The sequence below is a fragment of the Aspergillus alliaceus genome (assembly GCF_009176365.1).
Source record: "Aspergillus alliaceus strain CBS 536.65 unplaced genomic scaffold BDW43scaffold_19, whole genome shotgun sequence".
Taxonomy (NCBI): domain Eukaryota; kingdom Fungi; phylum Ascomycota; class Eurotiomycetes; order Eurotiales; family Aspergillaceae; genus Aspergillus; species Aspergillus alliaceus.
In genome coordinates this window covers 274,440-295,458 of record NW_022474702.1, presented here as the reverse complement: position 1 = coordinate 295,458, position 21,019 = coordinate 274,440, and the positions used below count along the sequence as shown (strand labels likewise).

Below are 21,019 nucleotides of genomic sequence, written 5' to 3'. Positions count from 1 at the left end.
CGTAAGGAGCTCGGTTTCGGTAGCCATTTCAAGAACGGTGATCATTCTCCTCACTCCAATGGAAGCCATGCTTCACCCGAATCTGCATATGGATCGGCTCCTGGCTAGAAGAAGTCGACCCGTTAGACGGACCCACACTCTCATCCCTCCGAAGGCTACTACCGCGTCCCACGTCGGTGGTCAGGTAGATCTCATCATCTTCCGGGCGAAATCGATTCCTCTTCCCATTTCCCCGGCTCCCGGACACGTTGAGACTCCCCGGACCACTGCCCGAAGCACCCCTGCTGTGGCTCTTCCCATAGTCGCGCGAGAGACCGTTGCTGTTGAAAAAGCCCCAGAGCCGGAGCTGGGGAATACGGCGCAAAAGTGGGCGCAGGGTGGGGAGACAGGCGCTAACGATACCGATGCAGGGTTCGACGTTGGACCAGATCATGGCGTCGCCGATTACCCAGGTAATGTCGACGGAGTCCTTCATCTGCGTTATGGCCCAGATGCGGACGATAGTAGCTACGCAGACACTATAAGGTTGACTAGCGTTAGATTCTTACTCCTAGTACAAAGGGTAGGTTGCGTCTCTTACAATCCTCCGAGCAAGAAGATGCCGCTGATTGCCCATTTTTGACCCCTAGGCATCTGTAGGCTCCAGACGATCGGCATAGGCAGACATAGAATGATGACGTCGGTGAACAGGTTGGCGACGCCGTTCCACAGATAGAATAGGTAGAGGTTGATGCGGCAATGGCCTCCACTTAAAGGATAGACCCACTGAGTCCAGAAGAAGGATGTCGGAACACAAGCGAGAGAGATAGTGGTGGAAACAGAGATGGCGTATCCGATTGAAAGGAAAGCACAGAAGTACAAGGTCCAGGTGAGGCGAAAAACCCGGCGATAAAGCAAGAGGACCGATAATTTGACCATCGGCACTGTAGTAGCGTAGAGAACGACGTAGGCGAAGATAATCTGTACAGATTTTGGTGAGCCTCACAAGACCATATTGCTAAGTGAGAGCACTGTGTATTTACTTTCATGCTCATTAAGACATCACTCTCATCCACAGCCCAAATATGTTTCCCTATACCATATGCGCCGCCTGAGAATGTTCCTTGTCAGCCCATGCGCTGTTTCAAGTTATTTTGGGCGGATGATACCTAATATACAACATACGCCTGTCCCATATGCAAATATCTATTCATGTAGAGCGTTTAGTCGACCAGTCATCGCTCGAAGTCTCGGATATATCTAACATCGACCGATGTAAAAAAACATACCAATGCCAATAAAACAAACCAATCATCATACGCCAATCTAGCACTTTCATTTATCATTCGTGCCCAAAATCGCAAACCCACGAAAACCGTGGCAATCGCCATGACGACAGCAACCGTACCGTCATTGCGGGCGATTCTATTCTCAGTCAGGTCGAGACCCACGGGGGGCGTTCCGATAACAAGGCTTGACATGGCGCTGTAGATATATTAAATCATGATATGGTGAGATAGTGACAATTAGGAGTGCCGGCGAAGAATAGGGCTGGCGATGGGCCTGTTTGTCTTAGAGAAGCCGCGAAGTAAGTCAGTCATAAGGACTCAGCCATACGTCGCAAGGGACGAGTATGACTCTAGTCTCCCCCTAGGACGAGGGAAGGGAAGGATGGAGATGTGACAGGCGAAGTCACAAAAACGAGGGGAAAGGGGCAAGAAACGCCCTATATTAGACTAGCTGTGGAAAGAAACGAGCCAGTGGTTATCAGGTCAAAGAATAAAAGAAATAAAAAAGCTTCTAAACATGGAGGCTGGGATCTACAACGATCTAATGTGCCGTGAAACTCTTAGCCGAGATCGAAGACGGGTAAAACCGAGTCATAACTCATAATGATGGTGGGGACTTGCCTTCTCGAAAATTGAATTCAATAGGAGATCTTGAGAAGAAATCCCTACGTGTGATATCTACAAGTGATCGATTTGGAGTGATTCACAAAATAAAAATTATAAATCTTCAGCATATAGTCTACTGAGCATTCCAGGCATTCGTATCCTGCGCCTGAGGCTAAATTAGTGCTTTGGTAATTTGTTCCTCTTTTTTACCTATTTTTTTCTGCTCTTCTTTTCCATGCTGCATTTGCCCGGCATTTCTGGCCTGGCCCTTATGTATACCCACTGCTCCACTCTTCGCTACCCCTTCGCGTTCTATAGCCGAGATGATTTCCAGACACGGTGGGCTAAAAACCAAAGAGGCAAGTATGGTTGGTATAGGTAGAGGGTCCACTTTGGAACGGTGCGAGAAACAGTTAAGCAATATGTCCACTGTCAAAACAACTCTGTAATTCCCCTTTTCTCCTCTGACAGACTAAGTGGGTTGGCGGTGTTTGAAGGATGAGAACTAGCAGCAAGCTCTACAGCCAAGCGAATAGAATCGCCGGCTAAGTGTCTGCTATTACAACCTACGGCAAGTAGGGCTTCCCGGACATTGTTCGGCGGTCATGTGACGTCCAAGCTTTACCACACATAATTGTTGTCGCTCGCCTATTTTCCACCTCGGTATTGCTGATTCATGGACACTCTAGGCTGTGGTAGTTCTTCGTCAGGGAAAGCATATTACAGCGTGCTCAGAATAAATCAATAGCCAGTAAAATGGAGGTGGAAGCTTATCCAGCATTGAGACAGTGGGCCTTGTCCCCTAGCCGATTAGGTCAATCCCATATTTGTAGATATTTTTATCAAAGCCCACAATTAAGTGGACTCTTACACACAACAGAGCGTACGCTTGCTTAAAAAAAAAAAAAAACAATAAACCAGTGAAACTACTGGGAAATTCAACTGAACTGAATGACATGTCTATCGAGCATTCCCGTGTGAAAACCCACACCAACCCTGTTCCTGGCCTTGCATCGCAATTAGCAGCACCAGCAAGGTTTTATCCCAATGCTGGTCTTGTCAATGTCTGCAATTTAAAGGATTACAAATTAAAATTGGGAAAACATAAATGAAAAGAAATTTCTCCAGCAGATAACTTGTCTACGCAAACAAAGCGTTTTTGGACGTCAGGTCTCTCCTGTCTTGTAAAGCTTTGACCATTCATTGAACGTATGAATCTAGGACGACTCTTGTGTCAAACACGGATATATATTGGATCTGCTTCAGATTATACTGTTGGTTCTAATCTGTACTAGGGCATGATATAGATTAGTCTGCATGGATAGTTATCCAGAAAAAAGGTTTTGTCCAGACCCGCAATGTTTATATTACAAACAGGTTTAACTCGAGTCGCTCGCTCGTTTGTTATGGTGTGTTTCAAATGGATGTTCCCGCTCGACAGAGAGTATGAGAATTACATGTTAACGAGATCACTTCCTCATTGCAATAATGGGTATTGAGAGTTGATGCACAAGAGTTAGGGCTCTATGCTGCGGAAACAAGGTCACCTGTGCTAGCGATAAACACCACGTGGAGCACAGGGATGTCATACTTTCAGGAACGGCTATAGCGATGTAAGGAAATAACAACGTCTAGTGTGCTGATATCTCATACACCTCGCCATGTTTACTCGCGATAGCCCCGGTATAAGGACGCCCGTTTACTGTAAATTGCGCATCATCCTGCACACGAATGGTCAACTTCCCTCCTGCTCTCGCGGCGATTCTTGCCCAAGTCAGCTTTCCACTCGACCATTCTATATCCACCAAAAAGTTCCCTCGAGCGACCAATCCTGAGACATTTCCTTTCGGTACCGCGGACGGCAAGGCGGGCAAGAGATGCACCACTCCCGCATGGCTCTGCAGCAACATCTCAGCAACGCCCGCCGTGAATCCGAAGTTACCGTCGATTTGAAAGGCTGTCCCGGGTCCCGCATCAGTATTCCAGAGGTTCGCACTCGGATATTTTTGCAGAAACACTCGTGTGTGGTTCCACGCGGAGTCGCCGTCAAATAAGCGGGCGTAAAGGTTGATTGTCCACGCGCGCGACCAGCCAGTGCTACCACTGCCGTGAGCAATTCGGTGGTCAAGGAGAATTTTGGCGCCAGCTGCTAACGTTGAATTTATGACGGGCGTCATTTGCGTTCCAGGGTAGAGGCCGAAGATGGGACTCATATGCCGATGGCCCGGTTCGCTTTCCTCGTATTCCTTACGCCATTCGAGGATCTGTCCGTAGGATCCGATCTGAGGAGGCTTGATGCGCGCCAGAGAGGATGCAGCCTGGGCGGTATCTGTGTTGTTGATACCAAGGATCTTACACGTTTGGATGACGGAGAGGAAGAGACTAGACAGGAGGGAGTTATCCATCGTCGGTGCGATGTCGATGGCCTCTTCCTTGCCGGTTTGGGTCATGTTATCGGGCACGACAAACGCGTTTTCTGGAGAGATCGATGGCCCTGTGCTCAGATAGCCGTTGAATGAGAACAGGTAGCAATGGTAGAACTGAGCGGTAGATCGCAGTAGGGGCCAGATACGCTCCTTGAGCAGAGTCGTATCCTGCGTGAAACGAAAATGCTCCATTAGGTTCTCAACTAGCCATGCGCCACCCATTGGCCACATCGTCCATTTAGTCCCGTTGTTTACTGGAACTGCATCTCCCCAGAGATCGGTGTTGTGGTGCAGGACATATCCACCGTCGTCGCAGTGGTACATGCGCCGAGCGATATCTTGACCTCGTGGTCTCACTGTTTCAAGCAGCGAGATCAGCGGCGGTAAGGTGTCGGCCAGGTTCGTGACTCCCGCTGGCCAGTAGTTCATCTGCAGGTTGATGTTCACCGTGTATCGGCCTCCCCATGCCGGCTCATAATCTTCGTTCCACAATCCCTGAAGATTAGGAGGAAGAGGAAATGTCCCTATTTCCCGCGACGATGCGATGAGTGAGTATCGACCGAACTGGAACATGAGTGTTTGTAGTTCTGGATCTGCATCCGGATTTGTCTTGTATCTATGGAGTCGGACATCGGTGGGTAAATACCATGTAGAACCAGAGGAGCCCAGATCGAGATGCACTCGGCCAGCAAGGCCCTGGTGATCGGCAATGGCAGCTTCTTCGATCGCCGGAAATGCGCAGTGCACTGCTGCATCCAGTTTCCGATCGATCTCGGCCTCCCATGCTGCCTTGTCGTCGTGACGATAGGATGTTTCCGCATCGATGAAGATGTCCACGGTCGTCGCACCGCGAACTACCACCGTCGCCCCGTTGCGAGAAATACGCCCTTTCATTCTTAGCAGTGTTATTTGACAATGGCTAGAAAAAACTCACCTCCGTGAGGAGCAATGCGAGCCTCTGCCGAAAAGCCAATCCCGTGTAATGCGGCCGTCGACGCACGCAGCTTGACCGATCCAGTCCCATTTCCTACAATCGCGACGTTCTGCTCAACGTACAGACCGCGGGATAGCGATACAGTAACATCCAATCGTCCGGCCTCGCTAGCCCTCAATCGCGCTGCAATAACTCCAGCAGGATGACTTGCCACGTATTCCCGGCTTTGCAAATTAGCTTCAAATCTAGCACTTCCGTTGAGCATGCCGCATACCTGTACGCAACGCCATGATATTTATATGTCACAGAGGCCCGGCCCTTAAGTAGATCCAAAGACCGGGTATAGTTGGCCATATCCGAGTCGCTGTGCCCGAAGTCTAGCACTAACGAACCCAGCGGATGATACGAGCGTGGCTCGTCAGGGCTCCCGACCGTTTTTGCCAACATCAGCTGTCCAGCCGCGGTGATGTTTCCATCTTGGAGCATAGCCCGAGCTGGATGTAAAGCACTGTAAGCGTCTGGGTTGACCCGGTCCATGAACTGCCCGCTCCAAATCGAATTCTCGTTCAATGTCACATTTTCCACGGCCGATCCCCAGACGGCTGCGCCGAGTCGGCCATTACCAAGAGGGAGGGTTGAGGTGAAGTTGTTTGCTGGTGAGGTGTACCATAGGAAGCGGGATGGATCGAATCTGGCCTGGACAATGGTAGCCCCGATGGCCAAGGTGATAAGGTGAGGCAGTAGCATGATTTCTGGAGCGTATATCTAACTCATGGATTATTTGTCGCTGTGGGGAATGCGTCGTTATAAGTTGCGATCGACAACTGTGGCGAGATGTACGCATGAAGGAATTGATATATCCTGGTAATTCCACGAATCAACAGCCATAAGCGATGGAACCCGCATGGAAATAGATTAAAGTGACAAATTTTTGTCCGCAGCAGGCTGAGATGCAGTCGATTATACCGAGTCCGCACCCTATTATAAAATAGTGCAAGTTGATCGACATCGGGAAGATTGTACGCTAGGATTGCCGATGTTGTATGTGTCCAAGATTTGCTCTATGGCTTTGTATACAGGCTCATCGTAATCAGGCAAGTTTAGTTGAGCCATCGCGGCAGGAATACATTCAATGCCCAAGCCCTAAAGATGTCTCCTATAGATACCATTACCCCCTACTGAACTTTTTAGGGTGGGATGGAATGGGTCGATAGTGGCACTCGCCAGGGCAGCATAGCCCATTTCCTTACTCTCGTCCACATCCACAATATGCACCCGAGGATCTCGCAGTAGCTTGGTACGATATAACCACAAGCGAAGGCTTCTTCCCGCCAGCAGCTACATGTCTACGTCATGTCTTTTTTTTTTTTTTTTTTTTTTTTTTTTTTTTGCGGAAAATACGTGTTCGAGAACACCTGGAGCGTTACTCATGAGTTCAATACTAGACTGATGATTGCACGGATTTGGAGGCAAATGGACGCATTGATACATACCTGACCATGTACACTACGAGGTCTATACAACCAACGCCAGACGCAGAGCGATTGCAAAAGCAGGATTATTCTCGATTCTATATAATCTGATTAACGGTGGTGTCGAATGTTTATGTCAAGTCACAGCCTGTTTTGAGGCGGACCTTTGGTAGGCACAGGCGTCGGCGGTTAAAGAGCTCTTCTCGTTGGTCAAAAGCCAGGAGCGCACGACTCTTAAAATGCCAGCTGCATCGAACTTCGAGTTGAACACAATTTTGAGCTAGTGTCATTTACTTATGTAGGGATCAACCCCTCCGGGGCGGCTATAATTATGTTGCATTGTCCTACTTAAGCAACCTTCTGCCCACTCATAACGGGAATCTGACCCCTTGACAATCGACATAATCAGATTTGCTGGCCCTCGATATACCATGGTATGGCTCCTGTCACTTGGTTTTGCCCACCTAGTTTTACTATTTTCTTTAAGTGAAGCCACTGTATTAAGCGACTTATCAGGGTGGATTCTGCCGGAGCTACAAATTCGGGGTTAAGCAACTCGGTCGCTTTCACAATTTAAGCGTATAATTAAGCGTATAACGACTGATTGATACAGCTAAAATTGCCAATGACGTTCTGTACATGACAGATCTCGACGGTGGCCTTACCTTGTGCAGCTTGACCTATCTTCCTCCTTCTCTACCGGGGATGGCGCAAAATATAAGATGAGCTTAGTTGACACCGAGGTCCCGAAATTGAAGGATCGGGCAATGTGGTCGAAAAAGGACAACATTACGTTGTCTACGAATGGTGGGCGAGGCGTAGGCGAGGCGTCGGTTGATCAGGGACTATGGACATACAATATTGCAGATGAATCATGGCAGTTGCAGCAGACGAGTATTAAGCCAGTGCGACTACAAGGAGGAGGTATGTGCTCCTTTATCTTATCTTTAGGGGGGATTCTTTGCAATAACATAAAAGGCCCTATAGCGTACGCCGATGCGCCCCAAGTCCAAGCTGCATATTGGGTAGGGTTTATCAAGACAGCGATACTACGCCCGCCAACACCGATATATACGACGGGGATGATTCAGTTCAACACAACAACAGGAACATTTACACAGTTTGATGCACCGTTTACCCCTGTGCAGCGGGGAGCACTGGTATGTGTTCCCGTCGGAGAAAAGGGAGCCCTAGTTTTCGTGGGAGGAGAAGTTCCGTCTGTCCAGAAGGGGATCAATGCAACTCTGACTCCTGTGAGTGTTTGGGTTGTAGTATTCCTCAAAAACCTTTTCTTAGCCAAAACCTCAGAACCACTGGAATTATGCATGGGTCTACGATATCGCAGGGAGCAAGTGGTACAATCAAACCACTGCCGGCAGCGTGGCATCCAGAACAGGATTTTGTGCTGTCGTCGAACAAGATCTCTCTACGTGGTCGTACCAAATCTATGTGATTGGAGGAGCGGACTACTCGTCAAAGAAGTCGCTTACTGACGTGTATGTCTCAATTATTTTATATGTGATAATTTCGACCTAACACTGACTTCTCAGCTTCTATCTATCTATCGACCCCATCTTTCAAATGGTTTCAAGCAGGACCTCTCAACAAGCCTCGCATGACCCTCGGAGTAGGAGGCAGACTCGCGTGGGCGGACGACGCCGATGCAGGATATTACGATATGCCCGCTTTTGTATATGATGCCCAGTCTGAGGTCATCCGGACACAATTTGACGTATGATTATTTGCCTTCCAGCAGATATTTAAAAATAAAAAAATACGCACTTACCCATCCACTGCCTAGACTATCGACATATTCCGTCCCCCCCGCAACAGCCGATGACATCAAATCCTCGCCCTATCCATCAATATGGGCTGATACAGCTTCGAAATCACTTTTTGTACAGAGAACCCAGGGTACCATCAACTCCGCGGATGACACATCAAGCAACAAGGGTGATTCACCAACCAACCTCGGGGCGATAGTAGGTGGTGTGGTCGGTGTTGTTGCCGGTGGTGTTGCCGGTGTAGCTATCATATTGACAATAATCTTGATCATCAGATGGTGACGGCAAAATTACCGGAAGCAACCACAGGCTGAAATGTGGTCAGAGAATGCACCGGTGGTAATGGGAGGTGAAATGCCAGCTGAGGCGCCGCGGCGGGAGTTAGATGCACGCAGCAATACGCGCAGTGAATTACGAGCGAACGAGAGGTTTGCCTACGGACTAGATGGAGATCGAATATCGGGTGTATAAGATTAATTTGCTTTCTTGGTGGCATGTTAACATCTTGTATATACTATAGAGCTTTGAGCATAATGAAAAATTCAAGAACCTAGACTATTAGTAAAGAGGCTCAATCTATGTAAAAGGTCATCAAGACTCAGTAAGACCAGAGTAGTATTTGCATCCAATCATGTATCTTACAAAGATTAATTGTGCCTCTAATTTAATAAATGTAGCACAACTTTTTATAATACTCATATTAAACATATTACATACTCTATTTCTAAACACCACCCCTAAATTACAACCCATAGCACCATATTGCTTGACTTTAGTATAGTCAACTTACTTCCACTATCTAGGTCTAATAGATGTAAGGGACACAGCTGAATCAATAGTTGATTAGGTAGACTATCACCAAGAGACTTAGCTGAAGAGAGGAAAAGAAAAGAAACATGAAGCTACTGTGTTGTGTTGCCCTTATGGACGAAGGGTCACGTGACTACCACTCATTCACTGATTGCCTAAACCTCTATCCGTGACAATAGATTCTTTTTTATGATACTCTTTACTCTTATATCCGTATAGCTATAAATATATCCGATATCTATCTATTTCTGGAAATCATCTACTAGGTTATGGAGGGCTGAGTCCCTTAAGCCGTACCTAACATAATATGTAATTTAGTATCTTTTATTGATAGCCAAGAGTTATTTCAGTGTAGAGCACGGTATGGCTCCCAGGCCGAATCACTATTAACAGTAATTTCATGGTCACATCCAATAGGAAATGTTGTTGGTGATTCGGCAAGGACCGATGGATAGTATAGTTAAATATACTGCTGAAACACCTTCCCGAGGAACCATTGGCAAATAAAGGTCCGCAATCACCAAACACTGCTAGAGGTCGGTTTCAGACCTTTCTACATCGCCCAGTGTGCCTCGGAACTCAGACAATCATTGATCTAATACACATGAAGACTAGTTTATTGACCCAGCTCGAAAGTCTGACCCGATGTTTCAGGCAAGCAAGAATACGGAAGGCGGGCGTTCTTTTGTCCGGTCGGGCATGATATATCGCCCTTTGCTGGGAGAGGACACTGGCAAGCTGAAGGGACGCTTCAGAGCAAGGGTTGCCTAAAAGGGAAATCCCGTGCCACGGTTGTAGACGTCATATGACGACTACAAGATGCCTTTAAGAGATTGAAAGGACAATGGATCATCAACCCCTTTTTGGGGATTAGTGATATCAGCTTGCATCAGTGGGCTGTACAGTATGATTGTCCAACCCTCACATCAGCACGGATACCGCTAGTGTCTGAGATTGAAGCCAGCGGGGAGGAGGGGGGTTTACTGCAGGATAGTACTAGTATTACACTTCTTGACTCGTACTTGATTTTTGGCCAGACTTTATAGTTCTCCTTTTTTTGAGAGAGGTGTGGTCGGTGAACCGGACACTGACAAGAATGAATAGAGACACACCTACAAGTTCAAGATGCCTGGTTTTTTGGGGTGTTGTTATCCACCCCAGTGCGGGGTTTGCTTTTCAAGACTTTTTGGGTCCGGGGTAAGTGGACTTGTCATCATGCAACTTAATGCATTCGTCCCGTGCCTCATTGGCCGCCATCGAGCGGGGTTGGAATTCTACAGACCCCTTGGATCCAATGGCGACCAATGGCGGCCATCCATTACGAAGTACGGATACGTGTGCTGAAAGTGGTGCCGGTATTTTAAGTAGGGATTTCGGCTCAGCTCTGGTGGATCTTGTGGGGGGAGTCGCTTCAAGAAGTTACATTGGATACCTCATACCCAACGCTTCGGGAGGATCTTGTCTTGACCCGCTCTTATATTCTGATAAGGGTTTCGGGGGGGTTGTCCCAGTTGCCATTCTAGACGTTCGTAGTGTGTTTTGGGTAGAGACTTGGGCGGGATCCAAAGGTCAGAGTACATACATTATATGTGTGTACATACTCATGTACTGTAGATGTGGCATGATGGGCGTGGTGTGATAATCCTAGAAGGGTTGCAGCGTCTATTAAAATCCAGGATACATTTTCTTTTCTGACCGTATTGTAACAACAACCAAACCACCCCCCTTGATTACAGCCACGAATCCTACAGGTATCTTTTAGGCATTAATAAAATTCTCATGCACATTCTTGGTTTATCTTTAATTGAAATTTCTTAACGAAGGTAACGTTACGGACACGGTAACTCCATCCCTGCCATCGTTATGTGGCCATAAATCACCCACCCTACTAATAAATAAATGTAGACAGCAAAAAAAAAAAGAAAAGAAAAAGGAAAAAAAGGAAAATCAATGCAGGCCTTTGGCTTCGGACCAGTCCGCCGCTGTATGTGTATGTTTACCAGAAACATCCCTGTCCATCTATATTACCCCTCATACGAGCAATTCATCTTAGTCGCTTCATGTATCGTAGTGTGAGTAGGGCTGCTGCTGCAGTAGTGTACGCAGCGCCCCCAGCCGTGATCCAGACGGGTCGGTGGACAGCAAACGAGGTTTGAACGATCTGGGCCTTTCTGCGAGACTTGTCTTCCTGGGGTTAGGAGAGTGGCCACATCCGGTCGTTGGTCTCTTTTCACATACCTGTGGTCAAGAGTCTGTCCCTCCAAGCGTTGGCCTGTCGCCGTCCATATTGTCCAACTTGAGAGCCCAGGGAGGAGAGGCTCTGAATGACTGGAGCCGACATGATTGCTTTGATAGCTTTGTAGATAGGCGAGAAAGCTTGTTATGTAGAAGAAAAGTCACCAAGAGGGTTACTGTCAAGGTCTTGTCACTCCAGAGTGACTCGATGAGGACATAAAGGATACCAGGGAGAGAAAATGGACTCCCTTTATATCAGTCCCACGGGCCATATAAATAGATGATGATGCGGGGTACAGTCACGAGACATCTTGCAACTCATTTGAACTGAACCGGCCAATCGAGTCCCTATGCATTTATGTTTTGGAGGGGTGCGATTGGATGTCATGTCGCCGTCGATCCGGTGTGCTGCACAGCGCCCCTGGAAACTCGAAGGTTAGTGACATGATCGCTGGTGGCATGCCAATCAGACTTCGCCGTTAAACGTCTAGCTTTGCAAGCTTCAAGGAGCCAGATTGCCACTGAAGGCTAAACGTCCAGTGCTGATAGGCCAGATGAGGTGGTGTTGCTATGTTGTCGGGGGTCATGATCGCATACGCATTGGTGGGATTGCCCGTGTACCTCCTTACGTGTCTCTTGAGGGCTTGTTATTCCTTGGCGAACGACCAAAGGCGTCTTGCTTTCGCCAAAGTCGCCTGAAACCCCAGTAATTAACACCCAAAGGCAACATTTAGGCTATTTAGGCTATTTCAAAAGCACCCGACGCTTGTTATGCAAGGAAAATCTAGCATCAGTCACTTAGCTGAAGAAGGTTTATCTTTGGTGTATTCAAAAGATTATGCATGTAGCATCTACATATTGTCTAGGAGTAGCAGGGTATCTGAGATACTTCCCTCTTACCACCAACCAACGCGCCAACCATCCTTTCACTGACTTGAGCAAGAAAATACTATATCATGGAAAACGCCATCCAGGAAACCATATTATTTGGCCAACTTATTAAGCCCCCTTTAATTCACCAGCTTGTGTTTTGACTAGTAGAATGTGAAGAACGAACTTGCATCTGTTTAGTCAGAACGAGGAAGTAATATACCCGCATCAAGTGCCAGCTATACCCTAGATCGGGTACAAAATACCATAAACAATGAGCGTATTACTGTTCCTAGCTTGCGAACTGATTATGATAGTGGAACGTAGTCTTCCACCCTAAGCCTTATGAGGCCTCACAGTACTACGTTACATGTCTCGCGTTTTCTGCAATATGTCTGAGGTAGATATTGCAGGCGAAACAATACAACAGAGGGAGAGTTTATCCACAGATGGCTATTGATATTAGACATAAGGCATGCCTCAGCAGTGGAAGGAGCTGCCTGATTGGTTTCTACTACGGTCAATCTGACAGTCACAAATGGAGCTTGCTTGACTTGCTACCCTAAGGTTTTCGTTTCTCTCTGTCTTGCCCAAGCCCCTTTGCGGCTTTTTCGCCCCCTAGTAATCGCATCTCAAAAAAACCCATGGTGACGTCGCGGATTATCTACCGCACTCGATTGTATGTTGCCTAACTTGTCAATTGATTTGTTCATGTTCAGCAAAGAATCCTCGACCCATCAACAAACGCCTTCAGTATGAAATGAAGAGGAATGAAGATACTACAGCCTTTGGTTTTGATATCACTATTCTAACTACTTGAGCATTTCATCCTGTACAAACCCGCACAGAAATCCGGAAGTCAATTTCCCAGTCAACTGTTCAATTGGGTTCGAAGGCTTCTACGAGGCGAGATCGCACCCTGAGTGATAAATTTCGGTCTTGATATGGTTATAAAATTTCGTTTGAAGGCTTCGATAGCAACGCTACAGTTTGTTCTGGACCAAGTACTTGATTCCAAACACTTGGCCCTTCTCATAAATCAGCCACGATGAATCTCATCATTTGGACAACAGGTCTAGCTCTTCTTACAACGGACGCAATACTCTAGCCAAAGCCTAAACCAAAGCGGTGTCCGTGCAAAAGAGACAAGAATACACAAGACCATGACCTCCAGACTCACCTAAGCAGCGGCTGAGACGCATCAACGTAAGCCGCTCGGGATATAGCTCAGCGTGGGTAGGCCGTAGTGCCTTATATGGGCCACGAGAGGTTGATAATGTGAGAAGGCTGTTTGTCTCGATTTGCAGCCTCCGCTGGACACGGCATTCGGGTTAATCTAATCGCACAAGTTCCAGGGGTTACTCCAGTACTAAGTGGCTTGGTATGAGCAGAGAACTATTGAAGGTTCGCCGTTTAACCGTTGCCGTGCGACTCGACTGCACCAACTATACTCTTAAGAGTATAACGTTTTACCAGCAAGCCTAGGGCAGAGTGATCTTCTATTATGTTCTCTCTTCTGGTTGAGGTTCTCGGTGTCACAACTGCTCATCTAGCTCCTTCAACATGGTCAGAGAGCTTATGTAGAGCTCGTCCCAAACGGTATGCTATTTCTCCCGTTTCCAGCAATTCTTCGAAGTTATAAGAGTCACTAGTGCGCACTAACGTCTGATCCTTAGTTGTCAATTGATTCTATATACAGAAAATATTATTACTATCAGTATTCTCAAGGAGAGAGAATTGAAGCAAGCGTAGACATCTCATTTGGACTATCCTTGGCTTTAGCATGTACCAAAAGACGCTATCAATTTTATGACCGGGCGCTGTACGCTGTCGAGGAAAGGTCGTATGAAACATGTTTTGAGCTATATATTACTGACCTTGAGGGAAAGGGGTTAACCGGACGGCCACTCACTCCTTTTTACCCCTATCTACTTCTCTCGCTCCGAGTTTTTGATAAGCCATGAGAGTTCCCACGCCCACTTCAATCACAGCTTTGCTGGCAAAGCTTCCTTTGAGGAATTATCTTTACGTTGTTTTTCCAGTCCTCCTTTGCCGAAGCACCTGGAGGGCCTCTTAAACAGCATGATGTACTACTATCGGTCAATGCTACAACCAGCTATATAAGCAGTGCAGACGGAGGTTTCGCGTTCAGTCGGTTGAGTGTCCGGGTCAATTGCGAAGTCGCCTACGTGGAATTCGTGAATGATTCCAACGAAGTCTTAGATGATATTCAGGGACGGACGATGGCCGATACGAAGACCGGCGTGGGTCTGGAAACGGGATTATACAATATGGACCCAGACGCAAGGCTCCCTCATTGGCCACCTGGGAGAAAGGCAGGCATTCGATTCCGGCCTAGTTGCGAAAAGCTTGGCTTATTCTTCGTGACGTGGTACTTGAAAGTACAGATGTTAGTATAACATAAGAGTTGATGCTGATCGGTGAACAGTTAGATCGAGTGGCACCCGCCTTTCAGACTCCGAGAAATCTACGAAGGGCATGTACCCACAGAGCATTTAACACAATTAGCTTCATTAAGAATCCCATTGTTTATGAGCCTATACGGGATTCGCGATCCTCCTCATAGTGCCAGGATACTTGGGCGACTGGAGAGTAGGTTATCCAATACCCCGATGGCAAGCAAATGGATAGCTGACCTTGCTCCAGTAGGAATCTAGTCACGGATACGGACTGAATTGGGCTCTGCGGATTACGAAGTCGACATTTGGCGCAGTGGTTTTGATGGGGCACCTGGTACGATGAAGAGACTTGGAAGGCCACGCTGTGTTGATAACCGTGCCAGCGTCAGGGGACTCATATATACTCCGAGCATATGAAGAAGAAAACCCATTAGATTGGTAAATTCTCGTTTGCCCCTTCGCCACTCCATACAAACCTCTGGCTGTGCCTGTTGGACAATTGAGCAGGGCTTAAGATAGCAGCTGATACATTATAGTGAAGTGGGCTAATTATATAGAAACCCTTACAAGCTTTTGGGCGCCAGCGCATAGCTATTGTAGTGTGAGTGAGGGAAGAACAGCGGCAAGGCTTTTTCGGAATCCACTAAAGCCAAAGCTGGATTCTATCATCCTTTGCCCTATTACTTTCACCCAAATGCGGAAATCTCACCTCTCACCCGACTTTTAGTCAGTGTCTCACAACCAAGATGGCCCTACAGGTTAAGCTGTTAGCGAAACCCCTCAAGCAAGTTTTCTCACGGTGCTTGCTCTTTCTGAACCTGTCCACGGCGATGACAGACTCGGTGAGTTAACCTAGGCTCTTCCAAGAAGATAGTTACTGACTGATCGCATTGACAGCAGCCCAAGAAACGGTCGTGGGGCAGCGTGGCCCTGAGCTAGCAGTGAAGTGGACTTCAAGTCTGTTACTTCGCAACACTGCTCCTGAGAGGGCTGAGAACAATGCCGGCACGTTCACACTGTTTACTGTGGGTAAGTTCTAGACTGTCTTGCATTCTTCTCCCCTCTCTTCTTCTTTCTCTGTCTCTCTCTGTATTTTTTCTAACGACTGGGCTTCGGGGGCTCACATGTTGCTGCTTTCTTCTTAGGCCTGTTTCTACAAGTCCACGATCCGCCGCATGTCCTGTGAATGGACTAGGATTTAGGCAAAGTAACTTATTAAGTATATAAGAATTGCTTTTACCATGAACTTGTACTTATGTCGAAATAAAGGGCGTGGGAGGGGGCCTTGAAAGCATCAACCGAGAATTCAAGCATGTCACGTATGAGTCTATGTTTAACTATTTGATTACTTGAATAGTAAATAAAACAAAGACGTGCAGTCACGTGGGCCACCGCCTTATCGCCGTCGTGCAGATCGATCTGATGACTTTCTCCCACCGCGCAAGATGAGGACTCATACCAAAGTCGCAGGAACCCCGGATTATGACCACCCGGCTTTCTGGGACAAGAAGTTTGCTACCGGCCAAGATGTCGGTGAATGGTTGAATCCGGGAGAAAGTCTCATCCAGGCCACTCTGTCCCATTTAGAGACACGACCGTTTGTTCCAGAACGATCCCCTCGAGTGTTACATCTCGGACCCGGAATTTCGAAACTAGGGACAAAGCTTCGCGAAGCTTTTGTGGAACGCGACTGGGCGGGGTCTGGCATTGTTGTGCGTCTGCTCCCTTGTAAAAATATGCTTAAAAAAAAATAAATAGGGAAAATCCTGCTAACGGGAGCTGCTTTTATAGAACGTCGACTTTTCGTCCGAAGCCGTCCGCCTTGGCCAGGAAATCGAGAGCCAACAAGACCCGTCGCATGCAATGCGCTGGTCGCACATTGATCTGCGATCGTGGAAGGATGTCTCATGCCTGATTCCGTTTGCACCTTTCGATGTAATCCTCGATAAAAGCACAAGCGACGCCATTGCGACCTCTACACCCGCCACGTTTTCACCGACCTCCACCACACAAGACCTTTGCCCGGTGGTGCGCGAAGCCTTAGACATGCAGGGAGAAACAACCCTATCTCCGGTCGAGCTGTTAGCGTTACATCTTGTTCCGTTGACAGACCAGGGGTCGACTTGGATTACCCTTTCCTATTCGACGATGCGATTTGATAATCTTTCTCGATTGTCGCGATACTGGGACATTGTCTCGCGTACCCCGTTGAAGGCTCCCCAGGGCCAGACGTCTTCTTTTGCCTACGCGCCGGAGGTTTTTCATTGGGTATATATACTGCGACGCAAGTGAGGGCTTTTCTATTATTCCGAGGTAACTACGTAATCGACGTAAAAATAGGCGTGGATTGAACAGGGAAAGGTAATGTCACCCACGGTATGCTTGCCACAGAGACCACACAACACGCGTGGGTTTGTCTAGCACGGGCGCCGTCTTTTAGATAGGCTTACGGCGCCGTGAAACGTGCCCATGTAGAGAAACTGCATAACTAACGTTGCACTTTCACTACACAGGAGCCGTATCTGATGTCTTGGTGAAACATATATGTAAGGTCTGGGTCACCAAGCCGGGAAAGTATATCTGACAAGTGAATATGATTTATACAATTGAACAGCTTCGTCATTAGCAAGAATCCAGACTATCCCATACCAGTAAGAACTCCAACACTGAAGCTCGTCATCATATTTAGCTCGCGTCTTTAATACTTTCACCCCGGTATCAGGTGTAGGGGCTCTACGCACTACTTTGTTAATTAACCATCAAGTCGATACTTTAAAGAAACTGTGGAAGACTGGGAATAGTTAGCCAAGCTCGGATCCAACATCGCTCTCACATGATATGCAACTGGAGATAATCCGATCACTGTGATATAAAAGGGGTAACAATGCTAGGCCTAGTTCAAGTAGTGTTGTTTCAGCGAATTGAAGACATAACAGATGACGAAAGCTTAGGTGAGGTTAAAAAGAAAAAGGTGATGAGACCATGCCTTGTAGGTAATATATATTGATGTCGGCTGTGAACCTACTTAAAATCAACATTAATGATGGTTTTCTTTCTTCTCTTTCTTCTCTTTCTTTTCCCTTTTTTCCCTTTTTTGTAAGTGTTGAGTCTGTCGACATAAATAACTAGAAAATACGAGGGATGTTAAATTAGCCAGCCGCGATTGGGTCAATGCACTACGTGATGACCCGGTTGTGCCAATGGGTCCTGATATTTTGATGGTCCTGGTGGATATTGATCTGCCGCGAACTAACTCGGATTTGTTATAGGGCGGTAGTGAACGGCTAAGGCGCTCACGATATATTATTGTTCGGATCGAAAATTTTTGTCTCTCGGATATCAGTTGTCTAATACTGTTGAAATTGCCTTTTGATATATATATGTAACTAGTGGGTGGATTAGGATATTGCGCGGTTATATATCGGTTGGAGATATTTTCTTGCCGACGTATCTAATGGAAATCTTCCAATGATGATCATCCTTTTTTTTTTTAATTATTTCCCATTTCGGCGTAGTTTAAAGGGGACCAGAACATATATTCAACCGTAACCGTTTGATCGTAATTGATTTATGAATGAATCGGAAAATACAGGATGTCTCACATTTGTGTTGCGGTTGGTGGGTCTGAGCTCAAGAGCAGGAAGCTATGTATTTAATGGATATTACTATGGATATCTTTTAACGTGAGAGAGATCTGAGAGTTTCAAGACAAATCTGTCAAACTGCCTGTCACGGGAAATCGACCCGTGGACCAAGTGTGGAGAACGGTCCGGGGATTGCGATGCTGTTGCGTGATTGGGCCACGGTCCATAGCGGTCAAGGGCGGCGATTCTGCCAGGGGCAAAAAGGCCGTTAGCCTTAGCGAAGTACTGTTCCATCAGACCTTCCCATCTTTTCCTCCTTTGCGGGGGTATTGCCTGATCCTTCTTCATTCCTCGCTGCTTCAAGCAATGCCCTTGTTCCCATCCCGCTCCCCTACTCTCCTGCCAATCTCATAGCTTCATATGCCGGACTTGTCGGTCACTGCAGGTGCAGTAGAGTGTGATATCGCCCGATAACATACATACGATACTTTGACACAGAATGGTCGGCGTTCCTCGCAGCAAAGGTTGTTTGCTCTGCCGCAAAAGACGCATCAGGGTTGGTTATTGTCCTTCCATATCAAATTATCTCTTTGTATTGTTGGCTATCGCTAACATCCCTGGTTAACTTCGATGGGAGTAATTAGTGCGACCAAGACCGCCCGCATTGCTCGCAATGTCGTAAATACGGCGCCGTGTGCCCCGGCTATAAGCGCTCTCTGAAGTTTCAGGACGAGGGGCCCCGTCTGCAGGAACGCTATCATATAATGTCTCCAAGTGCGGATGGGAGCGATGAGAGTGAAGGTCTAGTATCGGACTCGGTCCCCGTACGAACCTTAATACAAATGCGTCGCTTTGCGGAATCCTCTCTCGACGAACGGATTTGCCCGTCCTTGGCATATAAGTCCTTCTTGAGTCAGCAGCCACGCATCTTCAAAGACTTTGTCTGTGCTTCGTTCCCTACCATGTACTACCATAATGAATTTCGGTTCGGAAACGGGTTTACCTTCCCGGATAACGTCGTTAAAAAGTTTGGCTCCAGGCCGTACTATGATGCGACGGTGTTGTGTCTGTCTATGGCCTATCTAGCCCATTTAACGCAGGACCCCAATCTAGAATACGCAAGTCGACATAAATATGCGGAAGCTTTGGCTGGCATCAAAAATGCCCTGAATTCGGATGATGCTACGTCGGATGCCCTCCTGATGGCAGTCATACTGCTGGCCTTCTATGAAATGAACGTACGCACTACCGAGGACGCATGGCTCCACCACGCAAGTGCAGTGAGACAGCTGATGCGAAAGCGTGGCATGAAAGCCCACTTGACGGGCCCTGGCCGCGTTTGTCACTTTGCTTTCAGGCCATTTCTTATTGGTGCCGCTATTCAAAGGGGCGAACCATGTTTCTTAAGTGAAGATTCGTGGCAAGAATTGGCGGCAACCCTGCGAGATGAGGATTCTCAGAAGCAAAGCGAATGGGCTTTCTACATCGACGTTTATGAGAGAATTTTTATGGAGCTCGTAAAGTGCCCTGGATACGTCAGGGAAGCCCGGGAACTTGTTTCGGTGACCTCACCGGAGGCCAGATCGCTGGTGCACCGCATCCGTACAACATGCGATCAACTTCAGAGGCTGAGCAAAGAAATGCGAACCTTGCTGAGTTCACATAATCAACGCAACCAGGGGATCACCCTCCGTTTCGTCGGGCCGGAACCCAAGCTTTTCCCTGAAACAAGTCCGTCTCTCCTCCTCCGTGCTGGCGTTGACGCTGTTCGCATCCTGGAACAAATCCTAAATCGGATCACCATACCTACGATTACCGGAGAGCCAGACTTTACCATACATGATGGAGCGCTAACACCCGAATCGAACCCCGAAAGTGCTGATGATGCTGAGAGGCCGCTTCTATCCTTTAAACTGACGTGCGATCTTGGAGACGGCCCAGCTGGTGAGGATGACCAGCGTGTCTTTACCTGGCTGGACCGAGTCGCTGGAGCCATGGGGTTGTTAGGGGCTGAAATTACGTATGGGCCCAAACCTGGAATACAGACGGACCTAGCCTTACGAACGGTTCGCACTTTGACTCCAGTCGACGATGAACTCCCGGAGCCTCGAAGATCGTCGGGCTGAGGGAGCCCGGCGGACTGTGCTCAACTAACTTGCCGAAAACACAGTTCGAATAAAAGCCATGGGATGTGTGCGCCATGGACGGAAATGACCCGACTTATCTGGTTCTAGGAAAAGGAGGCTTCCACGTCATTTTCGCATACCTCCTCACCAAACAGCCCAATTGTTCCTGCCCTTGAGCTTGCCGAGCGCAGACATCGCCCAGCGCTGGGGTCAATTTTCAAGACATAACCGCTACGTTACGCTGGTCGGTCGCATGTCATGGCTGGAAGGACAATCAGGGGCATAAGTTCTAACCAGAAAAGGCAAGCAATATAAAATGCTTCTTCTGCCCGTAGAATTATCTGTCATTCTTGTCTGTTAGGTTCCCTGTCTAGACATCCCCGGGGTACCTAGGATTGCTTGCTAAATGAACAATCTGGACATATAACCACTATAATATAATCATAATAAAACATATTTATTCTCTATGCACGTCTTGATGAGA

At 47.5% G+C, this 21,019-nt stretch overlaps 6 protein-coding genes across 6 annotated transcripts; 3 read left to right on the top strand and 3 right to left on the bottom strand.

The window, feature by feature from the left end:
* Positions 1 to 28: 28 nt before the first annotated feature.
* BDW43DRAFT_319078 (uncharacterized protein) lies at positions 29 to 1,540 on the bottom strand (the record flags this gene model as incomplete). The annotated part of the gene is made up of 4 exons (XM_032048829.1): positions 1,265 to 1,540; positions 1,023 to 1,090; positions 581 to 960; positions 29 to 518 (listed from the first exon to the last, which is right to left on the bottom strand). The coding sequence occupies exons 1-4, from the start codon at positions 1,458 to 1,460 to the stop codon at positions 29 to 31; spliced, it is 1,134 nt and encodes a 377-aa protein (XP_031900832.1). The 5' UTR covers positions 1,461 to 1,540.
* A 1,965-nt stretch (positions 1,541 to 3,505) lies between these two features.
* BDW43DRAFT_310669 (glycoside hydrolase family 95 protein) lies at positions 3,506 to 5,981 on the bottom strand (the record flags this gene model as incomplete). Its single annotated transcript, XM_032047007.1, has 3 exons — positions 3,506 to 5,187; positions 5,235 to 5,458; positions 5,509 to 5,981. The coding sequence occupies 3 exons, from the start codon at positions 5,979 to 5,981 to the stop codon at positions 3,506 to 3,508; spliced, it is 2,379 nt and encodes a 792-aa protein (XP_031900831.1).
* Positions 5,982 to 7,428: 1,447 nt separating this feature from the next.
* On the top strand, positions 7,429 to 8,961 carry BDW43DRAFT_310668 (uncharacterized protein; the record flags this gene model as incomplete). The annotated part of the gene is made up of 5 exons (XM_032047006.1): positions 7,429 to 7,630; positions 7,694 to 7,959; positions 8,015 to 8,202; positions 8,508 to 8,728; positions 8,816 to 8,961. 5 exons carry the CDS (start codon positions 7,429 to 7,431, stop codon positions 8,959 to 8,961), a joined length of 1,023 nt encoding a protein of 340 aa, XP_031900830.1.
* Positions 8,962 to 11,044: 2,083 nt separating this feature from the next.
* BDW43DRAFT_274783 (uncharacterized protein) lies at positions 11,045 to 11,787 on the bottom strand. Its single transcript, XM_032041772.1, has 2 exons — positions 11,539 to 11,787; positions 11,045 to 11,484 (listed from the first exon to the last, which is right to left on the bottom strand). Exons 1-2 carry the CDS (start codon positions 11,639 to 11,641, stop codon positions 11,345 to 11,347), a joined length of 243 nt encoding a protein of 80 aa, XP_031900829.1. The 5' UTR covers positions 11,642 to 11,787; the 3' UTR covers positions 11,045 to 11,344.
* A 4,483-nt stretch (positions 11,788 to 16,270) lies between these two features.
* BDW43DRAFT_310665 (uncharacterized protein) lies at positions 16,271 to 17,117 on the top strand (the record flags this gene model as incomplete). Its single annotated transcript, XM_032047005.1, has 2 exons — positions 16,271 to 16,537; positions 16,617 to 17,117. 2 exons carry the CDS (start codon positions 16,271 to 16,273, stop codon positions 17,115 to 17,117), a joined length of 768 nt encoding a protein of 255 aa, XP_031900828.1.
* Positions 17,118 to 18,614: 1,497 nt separating this feature from the next.
* Positions 18,615 to 21,017, top strand: BDW43DRAFT_274779 (uncharacterized protein). Its single transcript, XM_032041771.1, has one exon. It carries the CDS (start codon positions 19,174 to 19,176, stop codon positions 20,533 to 20,535), a length of 1,362 nt encoding a protein of 453 aa, XP_031900827.1. The 5' UTR covers positions 18,615 to 19,173; the 3' UTR covers positions 20,536 to 21,017.
* The last annotated feature ends 2 nt before the right edge of the window (positions 21,018 to 21,019 follow it).

Bases quoted from the DNA above. Each gene is read 5' to 3' on its own strand.
- BDW43DRAFT_274783 (XM_032041772.1), bottom strand. From the start codon at position 11,641: ATGTCGGCTCCAGTCATTCAGAGCCTCTCCTCCCTGGGCTCTCAAGTT. The intron at 11,485-11,538 runs GTATGTGAAAAG...AACCCCAGGAAG, and splicing joins GGACAGACTCTTGACCACAG to ACAAGTCTCGCAGAAAGGCC.
- BDW43DRAFT_274779 (XM_032041771.1), top strand. From the start codon at position 19,174: ATGTCTCCAAGTGCGGATGGGAGCGATGAGAGTGAAGGTCTAGTATCG.